The 15,768-nt window shown below is 37.8% G+C and overlaps 1 protein-coding gene across 9 annotated transcripts in view; it reads left to right on the top strand.

Moving 5' to 3' along the window:
• Positions 1 to 15,768, top strand: part of dlg3 (discs, large homolog 3 (Drosophila)) — a 105,408-nt gene that overhangs the window by 38,388 nt on the left and 51,252 nt on the right. For all 9 annotated transcript variants that reach the window (XM_017707154.2, XM_017707153.2, XM_017707159.2 and 6 more), the window contains one exon: positions 15,625 to 15,678. In XM_017707154.2, coding sequence (XP_017562643.1) covers positions 15,625 to 15,678 — 54 coding nt within the window. The remainder of the gene's footprint in view (positions 1 to 15,624; positions 15,679 to 15,768) is intronic.

Here is a 15,768-nt window from a genome sequence, read left to right as displayed (position 1 = left end):
ACTGAAAAGTGTTTGTGTATTTAATATTTTAAAGTTGAATCTCATGCAGTAGATCATCTCATGCTAGGGCTTGACCAATATGATCATCTTGTGGCCAAATCTAATAATAGCAGCCAACATAATTTTCTGTTTACATTTTAGATGCAAGTTTATGCTTCAGTAGTTTTAGTTAAACGGTGTTTTACTGGCTGATATAATGATCTGGCAGTTCTCATATAATAAGCATAAATTCACAGTCTTAAATAATGTAAATACTGTGTCACTGGCATTGGAGCTGCTTAGAAAACTGATAATTTTAGTTGAAAATAAGTGCACATCCTCTACAAAGAACACACACATTTTAATGCACATCTTTTGAATTTTACATATTAGAAAAAATACTTTTAATTATTATTTTTCAAAATTATAAATTAAAATAAATAGAAACTGCATACTAAAATTTGCATAAAATCACATACTTGAGTTTCTTCCCTGTAACAAATGTTTGTATATTATATTTTTTCAAATGTTATGATAAAGCTTAATAAGGAATTGTTGACTCTGTATCTGAAATGCACTGTCAATCAGAGATTTGATTGATTTTTGCATTTGGAATTCTTAATGGGTACACCCAGCTTACTTTACGGCTGTCTAAACAGCACTCTATAGCAAAAAGACAATGAAAATACATAAGACATACAAAAATACAATGCTTACCTAAAATGGTTATTAGTATCTTTGAAAGATTATGATTTAGGCTTGTGAAGATAATTTCTATAAACACACTGCTTTTGGTATCTGATTTCATACAGAATTTAGTCCAGTTACCTGGCACAGTGTGCTTGATCAAATGTACAGCTCCATTATACCACTTAGTGTGTGAACCTATCTATGAAACTATGAATATTCAGATTGTATTCATCTGCAAGTGCACTCACATTCAGATGATCTTGGTCTTACGGCCTGCTGAAATCGCTGTATAGCAATTATTTATGAATGTCTCACATACCTTGTGCATGCAAGTGTAACTGATATAGTAACGTACAGTTTAAATTTTTAGACACTCCAGCCCTACTCAACATGTTTGCTCTCCCCATATCTCGACAGAGATAAGAATCGAGCTGCACATCTCTCATCTCAGAGAGTCTCAGCCCCTGGCAACTGCTATGAGAGGGTTGAGCCGAGCCTGTAAAGATTACATGCCGGATTACCATGCTAGCTTATCAAAGTTTCTCAGTGTTACACGGTTAGCAGGCAGCAGCCCAATTTTTAGCCAGTATTTGCTCCTGTGTACTTATTTGGCTGTTCCTGCTGTGTGTATGGGTGTGATTGTCTTAGACCTAAATGATTAGATAGACCTGAATGATTTGATCATTGGTGTTTGTTGGCCCCACTGTCATTGAAGGTAAAATGACAAGCCTCCTGTCACATTTCTGGTCTCTTTGTTGTTTTAGTGCCAAATAAGGATTTAGACATCTTAACAAGCTACTAATTTCTTTTTTTACAGCTAAGCATTATCAATTCTAAAGGTAGGAAGTAGTCTCAAAAAATCCAACATCAAGACATGCAAACTGTTGTATTTTTGACAGGCATCAATTACTGTGTCACAGATTTGTATAAATTCTGTATCTTTTCTCCTTAATAATTTATGCTCTTGCTAATAGGCTGTCGAGAAATAGCAAGTGGGTGTGACAGTCTTTGCACCTTTGCAGTTTCTGTTTTATCTGAAAGTGTGCATCACTTCTCTGCTGAGAATATTTCTAAACTTGCTTTTAGACCTATACATATTTGACTGTATCACATTGTGTCCTGATCACCTGCATTTAGTATTCTAATGATATAATTACCATACTATACATGGTAAATGCCCAGAGAAATACTGAGAAAATATTTTTGCAGTAATTGTAATTTAAATTTCAGAAAAAGGCACCAAGATCTGCTCATGAGTACTGAGAAACGTATAAATAAAATTTCCAGAATTTCACCACAATTTTCAAATGCTGTCTTGGATTCTTTGGCTTTCATGATGGCCTTTTACAATATTTTTTGAGCACTGGGGAGAAACTGGTTTTGAGCATGTAATGAAAGATCTCACAGAAATCTAGTACACTTTTAATTGTGCTTCATCAAATAGTGAAGCATTTCTCTCTCTCTCTCTCTCTCTCTGTCCCTCTCTCGCTGTCTCTCTCTTCCTCTCTGTGAAAAAAACAATAACCAATATATGTCAAATTGATATTTATATACATAAAATGTTTGTAAGGATATTGCTGGGAGAATATTTTAAAATCTATTTCTAGACATTTTTGTTAAATGAATGAATGAATGTTAAATGAAACCAAATGAAATCATCATAAACATTACAGGTTATCACGCAATCACACAACAGAAAATGATCTCTGGCCAAGTTAAAGATATTGCTTTATTGAAAGCCTATACTGACTTAAATCTAGTCAATAGATCTCACATGTAGAGTGTGCATGTTGCTCAGAGATGCAGAGATTGTTGTAGGAATATTATAAAGTGTTGCTACCTATTTCTAGACTTTTGTACTTATTTTAAAGCTGCACTATATAATATTTGGGGATTATTACATAGTGCTCATCAGTTGTGCTTCAAACTACAAGTGGACCAGTGGTGAAACAAACTACAAGTGGTGAAATCTTTACTAATATCATATCTTCATCATGATTTTGCATTTGAGACCCTGGGTCTTCTTTTTGAGCCTGTGTGTGTAATGTCAATACATAAAGATGAGTGAGGTGGTCCGTAACCTTCTGTGAAGTCCGACCCGAAGCCTCTGACTTTTAAATGATTATTTCAGCCTTTGCAGGGTGACTCGCTGCAGCAAACACACCACATCATATTTTAGTTTTTTTTTCTTCTGACTTACTATTGCTTATTTTTTCACAAAGCAAGAAACATTTCACAAAAAACTTAATAGTTTTTTATATTGCATATACTATATAATAATATTCAATCACAATATTCCTACAACAATCTATGCAGAGATTAATATTTGAATTTGACTATATTTGAATTCGGCTATCAGCAGGTAATTACTTTAAATGGATCTGGACAATGGTTTTGATTTGGCCAGCATTTCAAACTTTTTGAGGAAATATTTATTTTTCTTTTGAAAAGCAGAATGTTTAGGTGATGCTGGGCTACTGGTTAAAATATCTACGTTTTACTGCATTTGTTTCCCCATAGAAATAAATGTAATATTTCTCCAGGATGTTAGTCCAGGTAGTTAGATGTAGTCCCAGTTTCTCCATTTTATAAATGTTTGTCTATCACCACTGGCAGACATTTACATGAGAAATGTTGGATATGAGTATCAGACGACAGGTCCCACATTGGTGCATCCCTAGAATTGATCAGACTTAAGTCAGTATAGGCCAAGATATAACGTTTTGCAGTGTGATAATATCTGCAATTGATCTGATTCTTGAGTAGAACCGTAATGTCATTGACAAACAAGGAATGTTTACTCATTGAGACTTATTGAGAAAGTCTGACTTGACAGCACAAAGTTGAAAGTTCCACAGCAGATCTTTCTGTTGTGTTTCATCCTGCATCTGGAGGGGGAAAAGTGGTTTATTATTTGACATTAGTCATCATGACTTCGTGACTTTGTGGCTGCGCAGGAGAACAGAAAAAGGATAGGCACCCATTAAGGCTTTATTATGGCATGAGGGACTGGCCTCTGTGATACAGCTCATAAAGCCCACAGCTTCTGGATGCCTTTGAAGCTTTTACAAAGCACTGCAAGTGTATTCCGAACCCAATCAACGTTTGGACTTGGTGTCAGCATCATGTAATGAACATGCAGAATATTACAAAAACTCCCAACACGTAAGAGGAGCGCACACACACACACACACACACACACACACACACACACACGCAGACACATTTATGCTGCATCCACTTTGGCGCTGGGTAGGAGGGGAGCTTTGCCTGAGCCACACATTGCCGGTGTTGCCATGGTGCAGGCTGAACTGAGCTCTATATAAGCCTTGCTCTGCCTAATAGGAAGGGACTGCACTGTGGATCTGTAGACAAGCAAAGAGGTTTTAGAAAACATATAGGCTGCTGTATACTGACAAATACATACATACTCATCCATTAAAAATACACTACAAACAGGAGGCACAGAAATAATCAAATTGATTGTCATTCATTTTTAATAGCTTCAGTAACATATATTGGGTTAGTTTTAAGCTTCAGCTGAATATTCACTGTTATCTTACATGAGCTTCAGTGTAACATGGCACTTGTGTAACACTGTGCACTGTGAATAGGCTGCTGGAGTAGCTGCAGATCCTGATCAGCCAGCTTACAAAACCCAATATGGGTCCTCTGTGGATTAATATTCCCCATTAAAATTCCAATTATGTAATCAGCCAAATCCAAGTGTTGCATATGCTCATCAGAATCATTGCGAGGCCAGTGATGATGCTGTCTGTGGCACGGGAGGGGGATGGCCTGGACCAGAGAGAAAGGGAGAGAGAGGCACAGAGAGAGAGAGAGAGAGAGAGAGAGAATGATGCAACAGAAGGCCACTCATATCGTTTTGCCATCACTGCATTGTTGATTCCCTGTTATAGAACAATGTTATTATTGTCAGATGTCACTTGTATCTGATGTTCCAGTGAACTCAATCTCATGTACTGCCCTGCTAGATATGGTGATTTCTGCATAATATATGTGATCTGTTTACAAAATACACCACTTCTACACTTCTTACTTTTAGTGACTGCTTGTAACCTACAAACACAATCTAACATTCTCCCTTATCAGACCGTGATGGTGAATAAAGATTATGAGTCATTTACGGAATTACATTATTGCATTAAAAAACAAGACCTAGTACTCAAAATTGCATCTAAAAGAAGGCCGGTCATCCCTTCTATGACAGGGTGGGTAACTAGAGTTCTGACATCCAAATCTCCAAATGACAGTGAAAATCTGTAAAATGTGGTTAGCCAGTATAACTACAGCTAAAAAGTGTCTGGCTCCCACCTAACAAACTTCCAATCAGACAATGGTTACAGTCTCTTTTGGATATTACTTGGAGCTGTCTACAGTTATTGTTAGTCAAGCAAAACCTGCTGCTTTGCTGACACTGAGAGAGGCAATAACTGCAGTTAAAAACCTTTAATGAGTTAATGACCTCTTTTTATTTTATTTTATCCATTTTTATGTTATTTGTTTATTTTTTAACCTGTTCATGTTTAAGATGATCCTCTGTGTTGTCTAATATGATCTTATCTCGTATTTTATTTTGTACAGGGGCAGAGAACAGGAGCAGGGCCAAAGGGGTACAGGACGAAAGAAACATTAGCTTGTATTGTGCCAAAGTTTATATTGGGATGCTGCTACATTCCATAAATAAATTCTATACAGTAAAACAGTTAATTACAAAACAACAAAGAAACATCATAAATAAACCTTTCTAAAAAAACATCCTAGTTCACAGAACTGTTTGTCTGTTGAAAAAGACTAATGTTTGCTAGGACAATGGGCAGAATAATGTAACAATTTGTCAATATTAACTATGAACATCAGTAAATCCGAACATGAATTAGTTGCTGATGCTTTATGACGTAGTATTCCGCTGTAATACTGATAATGAGATTTCACACAAAACCCCACAGTTCCAACATGGTAACTTTTCATGAGAAGGAAAAACCTTCTTAACTTAAAATGGACGTAGATGTAAAAGGATTTTTATTGGTCCATCTATATGAAATTTCCACACGTTCCAACGAAAGAGTGTTTTCAAATTATGTAAAAAAGCCCAAAACTACAAAATTCAGATACAAGGTTTTGTCCCAGCAGCGACAATATGTCCTATTGTATCAGTTTGTGTTTTTACACTACTGTTAATCTAATATTAAATCAGGAAATGTTTTTGATGCAACTGTATGATACCTGGCTGGTCTTAAAAAAATCCCATTATTAGCTGAATCATTTTTGTTATCCTCAGTGCTTGTGTCACATATCTTCCCCTCTGATGATGTTTGTGTGAAAGTCGCTAGTGTGCGCATTCTCAGATCTGTGGATGTGATATCTGTGTGCGTCTCTGTGATGCACGCTCTGATCTCAGTGGAGATATGTGCTGTGGGCTCGTGCTCTGACGCTCTTCTCTCCGTCCTAAGGTGTGCGAGAGAGATTGCAAATCTGGCCCCTCTGTGGGAGGCAGATTGTTTTGGCAATCCCTGAAGTGATACAAACGTTTAAAACAAAGCCTTTTTTCACGGCCTTTTGGCAGTAAATACGCCAGCATATGGATAAGCGTCCTCATGAATATATTCATAATTGTGTAGAGAAAAGTAGTGGCACAGCTCTTGTTTCTGCGCCGTTGTTGTTGCCGTTGTCCTACTTACTGTAATTTCTCATCACTTTCAACACCTACATTTGTCAGCCAAACGGAACACAGGCACACATAGTGAATGGAGCTGTGTGGGCGCGTTAGAGTGGAGGGATGGAGACCTGATCCCTCACTCATGTCTAGAGAAGAGTAAAGAGATGGAGGTAGACAGTAAGAGGAAGAATGGTACTAAGATCAAAAGATGTCTCTGTGATCTATGCTTGTTTGTTTTAATAGTAGATCCCTTCAGATTCTTCTGCGTAAGCTGCTCCTGTGTGCTTCCTTGTCTTGCTTGTCTTTTTAACTGTCTGCAGAAGTTTGCCTTGTGGAAAAATAACATTCATCAAGGTCACAGTGTGAGCGAATAAGGCCTATAAAGCCTTTTAAAACAAGATCTGTCATACATTACAGGCTGTTCATTTTCTGAAGGCTAATGGAAAAGTTAAAGTGAAAATAGCTGAAACAAAAATGCATATACAGAAAGCGCAGTTCTCACAACAGCTAAATAACACCAAAAAAAATGTGTGAGATCTTCTGTTCCCTGTTATTGACACTCACTGCTAGAATGGCACATCGGAGCAGACAGTGCTGTTATCTTAGCAACAAGGGGTAGCAACCAGCTGAAAAGCAGCAAGCAGTGGTCATATAAAGCCTTTATTATTGAAGCTAGATTAATCTATCATATTCATCGATGCATTGGCTAATATTTGAGTTTGCCCACCCTTTTAGGTTCAGTATTTAAGTCAACAATATGCCAGTACATATACAAACTGAGGTTAAAATATAGGCACATTTACAACAATGTAAAATGAATATGTGTTTCAGACCCAGGAACAGGGATGCTCCGATATGGGAACTGTAGGCCATTATACAATTTTTCATGTATTATGTCAATCATGATACCAATGTACATAAATATTTATAACGTAGATGTTGACGAATCCACCTGGATTAACAGAAAAAAGTATAAAATTTATTTCTATAGGATTTAGAATGCAGTAAAATGAATAAAAAGCAGACATTTTAGCTCAGTGTTTAGATATTGGTTGTAAATATTGGTTAAATCTAAACACTGTCCAGGCCCAGATCATGGAAAACTTTTTTTAATAAAATAATTTGATGTGGTAAATATAGATTGTTAAAGTTTCAAAACACACGATTCATTTCACAGTCAATAGCGTTCATATTTGAAAACTATGCTGCCAAAACAGCCTGTTTGATTGAACTTTTTTGTGCTCTCACCAAAACCAATGCATTTAGCACATATTTGCCTATTTAGCCCCACCCACTCAAACTGAACTTAAAAGGAGTTCTTATTGCTTTTGGAATGAGGTACAGTACAGGACAGCTGATCAGAACAGAACTCATTTACATTCTTCAGTCTTAAAAGAAAATTCTTTTTAATGTTAAGGGACAAAGACTGTTGGAAAACAGGCATGTAAAATGAATTGTGACCACACAAGTGTAAGAAGTGGAAATAAGGGGAAAAGATAAAATACCAGAAAAATGTAGAATATGGGCCCTTTAATCAAAGATCTGCCGATTTTTATATGATTCTGACATTGTGCATCCCTACCTAGAGATCAGGTGTCAATCAAGTTGACATACTTGTCCATTCCTTTGTTCTCTAAAATGGATTATTAATATGGTGTGATATTATTTTATTTGCTCAATTCTGTGTCCAATCCGCAGTAATTTATCATATGTCGTTGAGCATCTGGTTCTGCCTGTGCTTCGTGTGATGGTGCAGACAAACGAAGCAGCTTGATGTTTTATTTCGGTAGTGGTGACAGAGGCTGTTTCCTCGCTGTAATGATGGAGATGATTATAGCACTGCTGCTGCAGTGGCTCACATAACCTGGCAGTGGTGTGATCAGACAGGGTTGGGTAGAATGATTTATTAACTCAGATAGTGCTTATGTGCTCCATATGAACTGTCATCCTCCAAGCCAGGCTGTTCCTGCCAACATCAAACACTCAGCATTCATATAGTGCAGACATGTATTGTACGTCTGTGCACAGGCATCTATGAGTTAAACTCACACATTTAGCCTCAGCCTCATATTGGTTGTTGCTGTGACTGATACACGTAATGTCATTATTTCATGGTGGTTGTGTGTGTAGAGCTGAAGGTCAGACAGATGACCTCTTGGGGGCTCATTTGGAGCTGCTCACCATGACCAAACAGAAGACTAAGCCAACGTACACATTACATAGAGCGCAGGAAAGCACTGCTGAAGGTTTAAATATTCTCCTACTGTCTTTCAGTGTTTAATTGTTCACTTTTACTCGTCTTATGTTGTTATTTAGAACAGGGATGTGATGATACACATATTTTCTAATAATAACAAGGGCACACAGTGTCACTGATGTGAAGCATCACTTTTATGAAGCATGAAAATGAGCTGTGTGCTAATAGCAGCCCCTTGCGTAGTCTTCAGCCTGCTAAATGTGAGTGAGTTGCAAGCCAGGTTAAAATTTACTTCCAAAACAAATGATTGTAAGGTAGCATGTCCTTGTGTAAAATATTTATCTCATAAAGTAGAGCTACTGAGCTAATAAACATACAACATAACTAGGATGCACCCACATGCTTAGCTATGTTGTATGCATGATCACTGACAGTGGTTTCCATGAAAGGTGGTAAATGAGAGACCCTCGGAAAAGACACAGAGACGTATTGATTATAGCAGTTTCAGTTTCGTTATACTCTCCCTTTGTACTGTTTTACAGCTTTAGTTTAGTGAGTAACGTTGCTGGCACATGGGATAAACAAGTCTTTGTTTCTAACTAGGGCCTGATGGATGTAAAAATTTTGTGCCTTTGCTGACTTTGAAGGGCTGCATATCCCAAAGACCGTTAATATCACCTGATAAAGTTTGTATCTTATTTCAGTTTCAGTTTCCGTAAGGGTGAGCAGTATAACACAATAAATATTTAGCGTTATTGTGATGTTATGTCACATTACATCACGATATGCTTTTATGAGCATATCTTCAGTACCTTAAGAACATTTTATACTGCATGTTTCACAATAACTACATAAGTTCTGTTTAACTGGATTTAGTGCAGTGTTGTATGTAAAACATGGATTAAACTCATTATCTTCATAGTTTATGATAGTATTGTTTAAATGTGGCATTACTGGTTCTTTTTTCTCTGTTCTAAAATATCAAACCCCAAAGAAAGAAGTATTTTGATACTATATTTCATATATGTCATATTGCCCTCCCCTAATTTTGATCATATGACCAAGCATTTTTACCCATGATGGTGTTTTGTGTTCAAAGAAACTTTAAACTTGGAGGATTTCTGCCATATTATGTAAGATGATATTATCGCTGGGAATTTAGCATCTTCTGATAAGTCGGTGGGACACTCAATGTCGGCCCTATTTCTAACAATGACAGCTTGTACCTCATAACATGAAGCATCTGGGGTTGTTTATGTGGAAACACACCTGAGACAGCTAGTTGAAAACCTGTGAATTCAGGATTCTCATTTATAGACAATTTTTAAAATACTTTTGCAACATTGGAGAACGTATCAGATATTTCGTTTGCTTACCCACTGTGTACCTCTGTCTTTCTACTCCTGGCGTCCCCTCTCAACTCCCACGCCTCAGCGAAGTGAATGAGATGTTGGGTGCATGGTAATTGGGTCTCTATTGATCGGATTGCAGCGTAGCTTTTATGAGAACCCAATGAAGGCAGGCAGAAAGGGCCATCAAACAGCAGCACCTCTGACTTTCCATTTCTTTCTCTCTTCTTTTGGCTCTCTCGCCCCTACTTACCATGAGACACCCCACACAACCCTAGACAAACCCCTTTCTCTGTCCCCACTAGTTCTGCCCTGGGCTGCAGCTCATGAAGCATGTGAATTACTCATGCACCAAATGGATCATTCCTCTGAGATGACTTGTTTTCCTGTAACCAGGAGGACACAAAGCACAGAGTGATCATCCTTATAATGTGCAGTATCATGTCAGAAAACCACCTTAATTATAGAAACAAAGACTGTCATATTTCCCCACAGATAGTTAAATGTGTGAAGTATTACATGTAATAGCTGTTTTCATTGTACTACTAGCATTAGTCCTATAATCAATTGCTGCAAATCTGAAACAGTCAAATGTGAAATGTAAGTACAGTATCTGTCCATAAGTAAATATGAACAACTGTGCACTGCAAGTAAGTGTATTAGAATATAACTAATCCTCATATGTTATGAAGGAGTGATGTGGGACAAAGACTTGATAGTAATGATGTCTAAGCTCATTACAGAAAAAGGAAGATTGATGAAAGATGGAAGATGAAAAATTCTTCTATTTGCATTTTGTACATTCAGTATATAGAAAATCTTACTCACTCATAAAATAATAGCATGATGTTTACCCACGGACAGTTAAAATTATTAACAGTGACAATATGGTGCAATACCAGATAATACAGTTCAAAGATTAAAAACAGTGGACACATTTTAGATGCTTAAAACTCAGATTACAGCAAAAGACATTCAACTGTTCAAGCATGAGAGTACAAAAATGAGCCAAGTGAAGATACAGCCCTGAAACTGTGAGTAAGGACAGATAATGCAAAAGAGAGAGCGTAGTGTGGAAAGTCCAGTAGGGATTGCTGCTATAATTCTGAAAAAGCACAGTAAGCAATATTGCTACTTGCCTGGTAAAGTGAATTGTGCATTAATTGAACATAGAAAGGATGTCAAACATTATTAAGCTAACTAACAGCAGACAAGTTAAGCTTTGCCCCCCTGTGAAATACTACAAAACATGTCTGTTGTTGCTACTACTTTTAAATGTTACAAAACTGTTCACACTTATTTTTTGCACAAGCACATCGTTATTTAGAAACAATTAAGTTTCGAAAATGTCAAGGGTGCTTTGACACATCGAGTCACATTGAGTGTGGATTCACCCGAAAGCTATCTGGCAGTGAATAGTGGCGATTGTCATCGCTGTGTAATGGACAGTCTCCCCTACCTGGCCGTGTGTCGCAGCTCTGGGGCAGGCTGCTTTTAGAGGCAAGCTGAATGTGACACAGCCAGTCTGTCTGCTGAATGGTTGTGCTAACCACAAACTAGGCTGCGGGCAGGAGGGGCCCGAGCCTTTGCAGTTCTGTCCTGAGAGAGAGAAACCTGGAGGGGGAGGGCCATGCAGCCAGCTCAGTAGCAAGGGTGGCCGTCGCCATGGGAACACATTGATTATTTAGTAGTTTGGATGAGGCGCTTGTCCTGCCGCTTGCCAAGGCTCATTGAGAGCCTTTGTCAGATTGCTGTCCCAAGGGGCCGAGTCCAGTGAGGAAAGCTTGTCAGGGGAAGCGGTGCTGTGAGCTAATATCAATTCACCTCTTTAACGAGCAAACCGGAGCCCAGGCAGTTGCGATAAATGAACTGCCCAATACTGCTTTGCATATGTGTGTATTTGTGGGTGTGTCTGGCCCTGTGTGTTGCAGCTGGAGAGAAGTGAACAGCGACAGCTGGCTGGATAACAGCCTTTTAATGATTAGTGTTTGAATTAAAAGGAAATTAAGGGATTTATGATAATCTAATCCAGATTTGGTTAATTCCACCCATGGCCCTTCGTCTACCCCCTTCTGCCACATCTGGACACCCTCCAACCTTTTACTGCTCTCCCCTTTTTTCTCTTCACCCTCTCACCTTTTGTCAGCCATCCTTGCATAAGCTCACTCCCTTCTCTCTCTCTCTCTCTCTCTCTCTGTCTTCCTCTCTCTTTCTCTCTCACTCACCCAGCATGGTTTTAATCTGGGATAGTGAGTTAGTGTTGAACAGAGTGATGTGCAGCAAGGTTCAATGTAAGCCTCTCTCCAGGACATGGCCTCTCCAGGTCATGTGCTGCTGTCACTGCTGCGGCGATGCTGCAGCACTGTGGATGGCTCATTCACCCTCGCTTACCTTCTCTTTCTCCGAGGACAGCGGCATGCAGGGTGGCCCCCGCTTACGTTATTGTCCTGTTTCATCTTGTTTGTGTGTGTAGTGCTATAAAGATGTGGGATTAGAGACAAAATCCCAGACTAGTATGATAGCTTTTACAGGCCTGAGACTGTGGGTGGTTTGTTGGTAGTTGCTATGACATGTTTTCATACCTAATTAGCAAGATGGGCAGTTGACACTACCTTATTGCAGGCTATATGTTGCTTTGCTTGTCCTCACCTTCACTACAATTTCCTCCACATAATAACAAAGTGTAATGTCCATTTGTGAAATTCAGTATGTTATGAAATTCAGAGTGCTATCAGCCACTACATGTGTTTCCTTTTAAGCAAGAGTAACAATGTTGAGCCAGTGATGAGCCAATATGGACTGGTATATAAATGCAATTAATTGCTGTGGTGCTGTTATAAGCACATGAAGATTTGAGTCATTTGACACAGACCTCTTTTCAAAAACTTGTTAAAATGGCATTTGTGTTCCCAGCTCCAAGATGTGTCTTGTGCCTTTGGTACATGAGTTGTTGTATGTGATTAGGGGATAGGGGCTATTGTAAACATGGTAGTTGGAGGGCTACAATTAAGACCTCAATCAGACATTTGTAAGCTAGACTTGTATTTGGTTGATTTTCAGAGATGACAAGTGTTGCAAAATAATGGAAGTTTTAGTTCAGTTATTTGAAAAACAAAACATTTCTAAATGACTAGAACTTCTCAGTCGAGATGGGAGATATGGCAAAAATATAATATCATGATCTTTTACATGAAATGCCATTATAGTTACTTTTTCTGACATCTTCTAAGTTGGAACAGGCCAAAAAGAACCATTAGTGCCACATTTAACAAATACTTTTTTGTAATTTTTATACAATATTTTGTGCACAGCACTGCACAAACTCCAAATAAACAAGACTTATAATATATATAATACTCTCTTTATAATGAAGCATGCAGTTGATCAGTGTTATTTAAGTACTGATGATATCCATAATGATACATATTGATTTATTGCCCAGCCCTACTTCACTTCAGTGTGTCATTGACCACACTTGGTTCATTCAGATCTCAGCTCATGAACTTTAGCAGGGTATCTCCCTCCCTTCTTACAGTGTTTCAGGTTGTAGTGGTAACATACCAAATTTGCTTGCTACAAACACTGATTCAGGCTTTAAAATGATATAAATTTGTACTCAGCAGTTTTACTAAAAGACACAAGAAAGGATGACAAATTCACACTTATGATATACACGTATAACAACGATTCTCTTTTTAATTTGAAGGTTACCATATGAAACAATGTTGTTTGAAAACAAAGTCATTTATGGCTGAACTTGAAAGATAAGCAGGACCTAGGTAATAATGTCTTAGGGGGTTATGAAGTGTGTCATTTTGGGAAGAACAGGCTGTGTTGTACCTGTCCTGCTGTACCTGCAAGGCTGTGTTTGGAAGCAGGAAGAGTCAGGTGACAATGGAACCTGTGACACAAGAAAAGCTTTTAGAATGCACTGTCATACTTCATCTGCTCATTTCAGCTGTGAGTGAAGCAGAGAAATAATTCAGCAGCTCAGCAGCTGTTATTAAGCTACAATGGAAATGAAAATGGGAGAGAATCTAAAGGGCGACTCTCTGTGATATGTCGCTGTACTTCACATACTGCTGTTGTGCTGTCTGGTGGTATTTGTGGTATTTTGTGAATAGTGGAGTGCTTAGTTACTGCAAAATATGGCTCATGCTAGCATTATGCCAATCAGAATAATGTGAAATTGAGAGCTGTAGATTCTAAAAAAAAGCAGATTAACATTTGCAGATGATAGGAAAATAATGGAAACACCAAGCAACATACGGTTATAACAGCAGTAATGAATTAGGGGGTTCCTTAAATCTTCAGAGTGGTTTCAGTTCCCTCTTGGAATGCTGCTGTGCAGGTTTGGAACAGATTATTGGAAAAATGAATGATTCTTCGAAAAGAACAGATGCACTATTATGTCAGCCAGTTGGGGGCAGGAAAAGTGCTGTAAAAGGCTTCTTTTGATTCAAAAGAAAAAAAATCTTCTTAAATGATGTATTCTGAACATTTCTGAATGTATTGTAATACAATATTTTTTGCCATATGACCCACGTCTAACCAGAATATCATTGCTTTAAATAAAATGATGAAAAAAAAACAAGTATCTCTTCTTTTTCCAATTTTTATTTTCCTACGTCATATCAGCACAGCAGCTGCCTTTGAAAATTTCATGATGAGTGGGCCAATAGAAATGCTCCAAAATTCCTTGCAATGAAATCTCTTTGCATTAACTTACATGGAAAGTACATGAAAGTTTTTGCCTTCACCTGTAAACTTGCCTTTTAGGTGTCTTTTGTTTTTTTTTCTTTTGTTTTTGTTTTTTTTTCCAAGTGCATCTGTCATAAATTAGCATTGTGGAATGAACCACAGATTTAGCATATATATATCATTGAAACACCTCTTTCAGTTAGTGAGTTTCTTCCATGCGAATGTTTTGGCCTTTTTCACCTTTAGGAAATTGTAAATTGAATATACAGAAAATATATTATGGTTTATAAGTGAACTATTGAAATGCATTATTAGTACCATTTTTGTAAGGGCTACAAATAGTAGTTTTAGTCACATAGTAGGGTTTAAAATGTCTTCTAGGCCACTATAAAATCCTAGAGGAGGCTTCTAGCTCCTTTGCAGCACTGTCAGCATCCTCTCACTATAAATCTGTCCAATGAATATCAAAAAATCCAGCAAGGTCTGAAATGCCATTGATATCAACCTGTGATCTGTCTGCTTCTTTTAATTCACATTCACAGCATTGGGTACCTTGTGAAAAACACTATATTGTATATATCTCCAAAATGGTCCCTTCTTCATGAAATTTATCAACAATGAAAAGAGCAACAGGCCATTTTAAATTATGTAAAAAAACTGAAAAATGACAAAAATGGAGATGCGAGGTTTTATATATATATATATATATATATATATATATATATATATATATATATATATATATATATATATATATATATATATAGTTTGTCTCTCTTGCTGTAGATACGGTTTGCTTCAACTCAGAACCACAGGCCATTGTAATCCTAACACCTCCAGTCCTCTTTCCGCTACTCTCCCTACGGCATCACACCATGCTGATGATGTACCGTGCTCCAGTGAGGCACACTAGCTGTTCCCATGGCATGCATTTATTTTCTCCTCACCCCCTGAAAGCACGTGTGTGTGTGTATGTGTGAGTAGCCAGCCTCACACACTGAGGTAATGTGCATCTCTTTATCTTCCAGGCGAACCCTCCTCCCATCATTGTCAACGCAGATTCACTGGATGCAGGCCCTTATGTAAGTATCTGTTGTAACTCTGAGTGCACCTCCAATAGTCCCTGCTTGCCTGCCACATGGAATCATTCCCCTCGGTCTGACCTAGCTCTT

This window comes from Pygocentrus nattereri, chromosome 8 (assembly GCF_015220715.1).
Source record: "Pygocentrus nattereri isolate fPygNat1 chromosome 8, fPygNat1.pri, whole genome shotgun sequence".
NCBI classification, from domain to species: Eukaryota; Metazoa; Chordata; class Actinopteri; order Characiformes; family Serrasalmidae; genus Pygocentrus; species Pygocentrus nattereri.
Note: the sequence above shows the minus strand (reverse complement) of the source record. Positions and strands in the feature narration are given on the sequence as shown.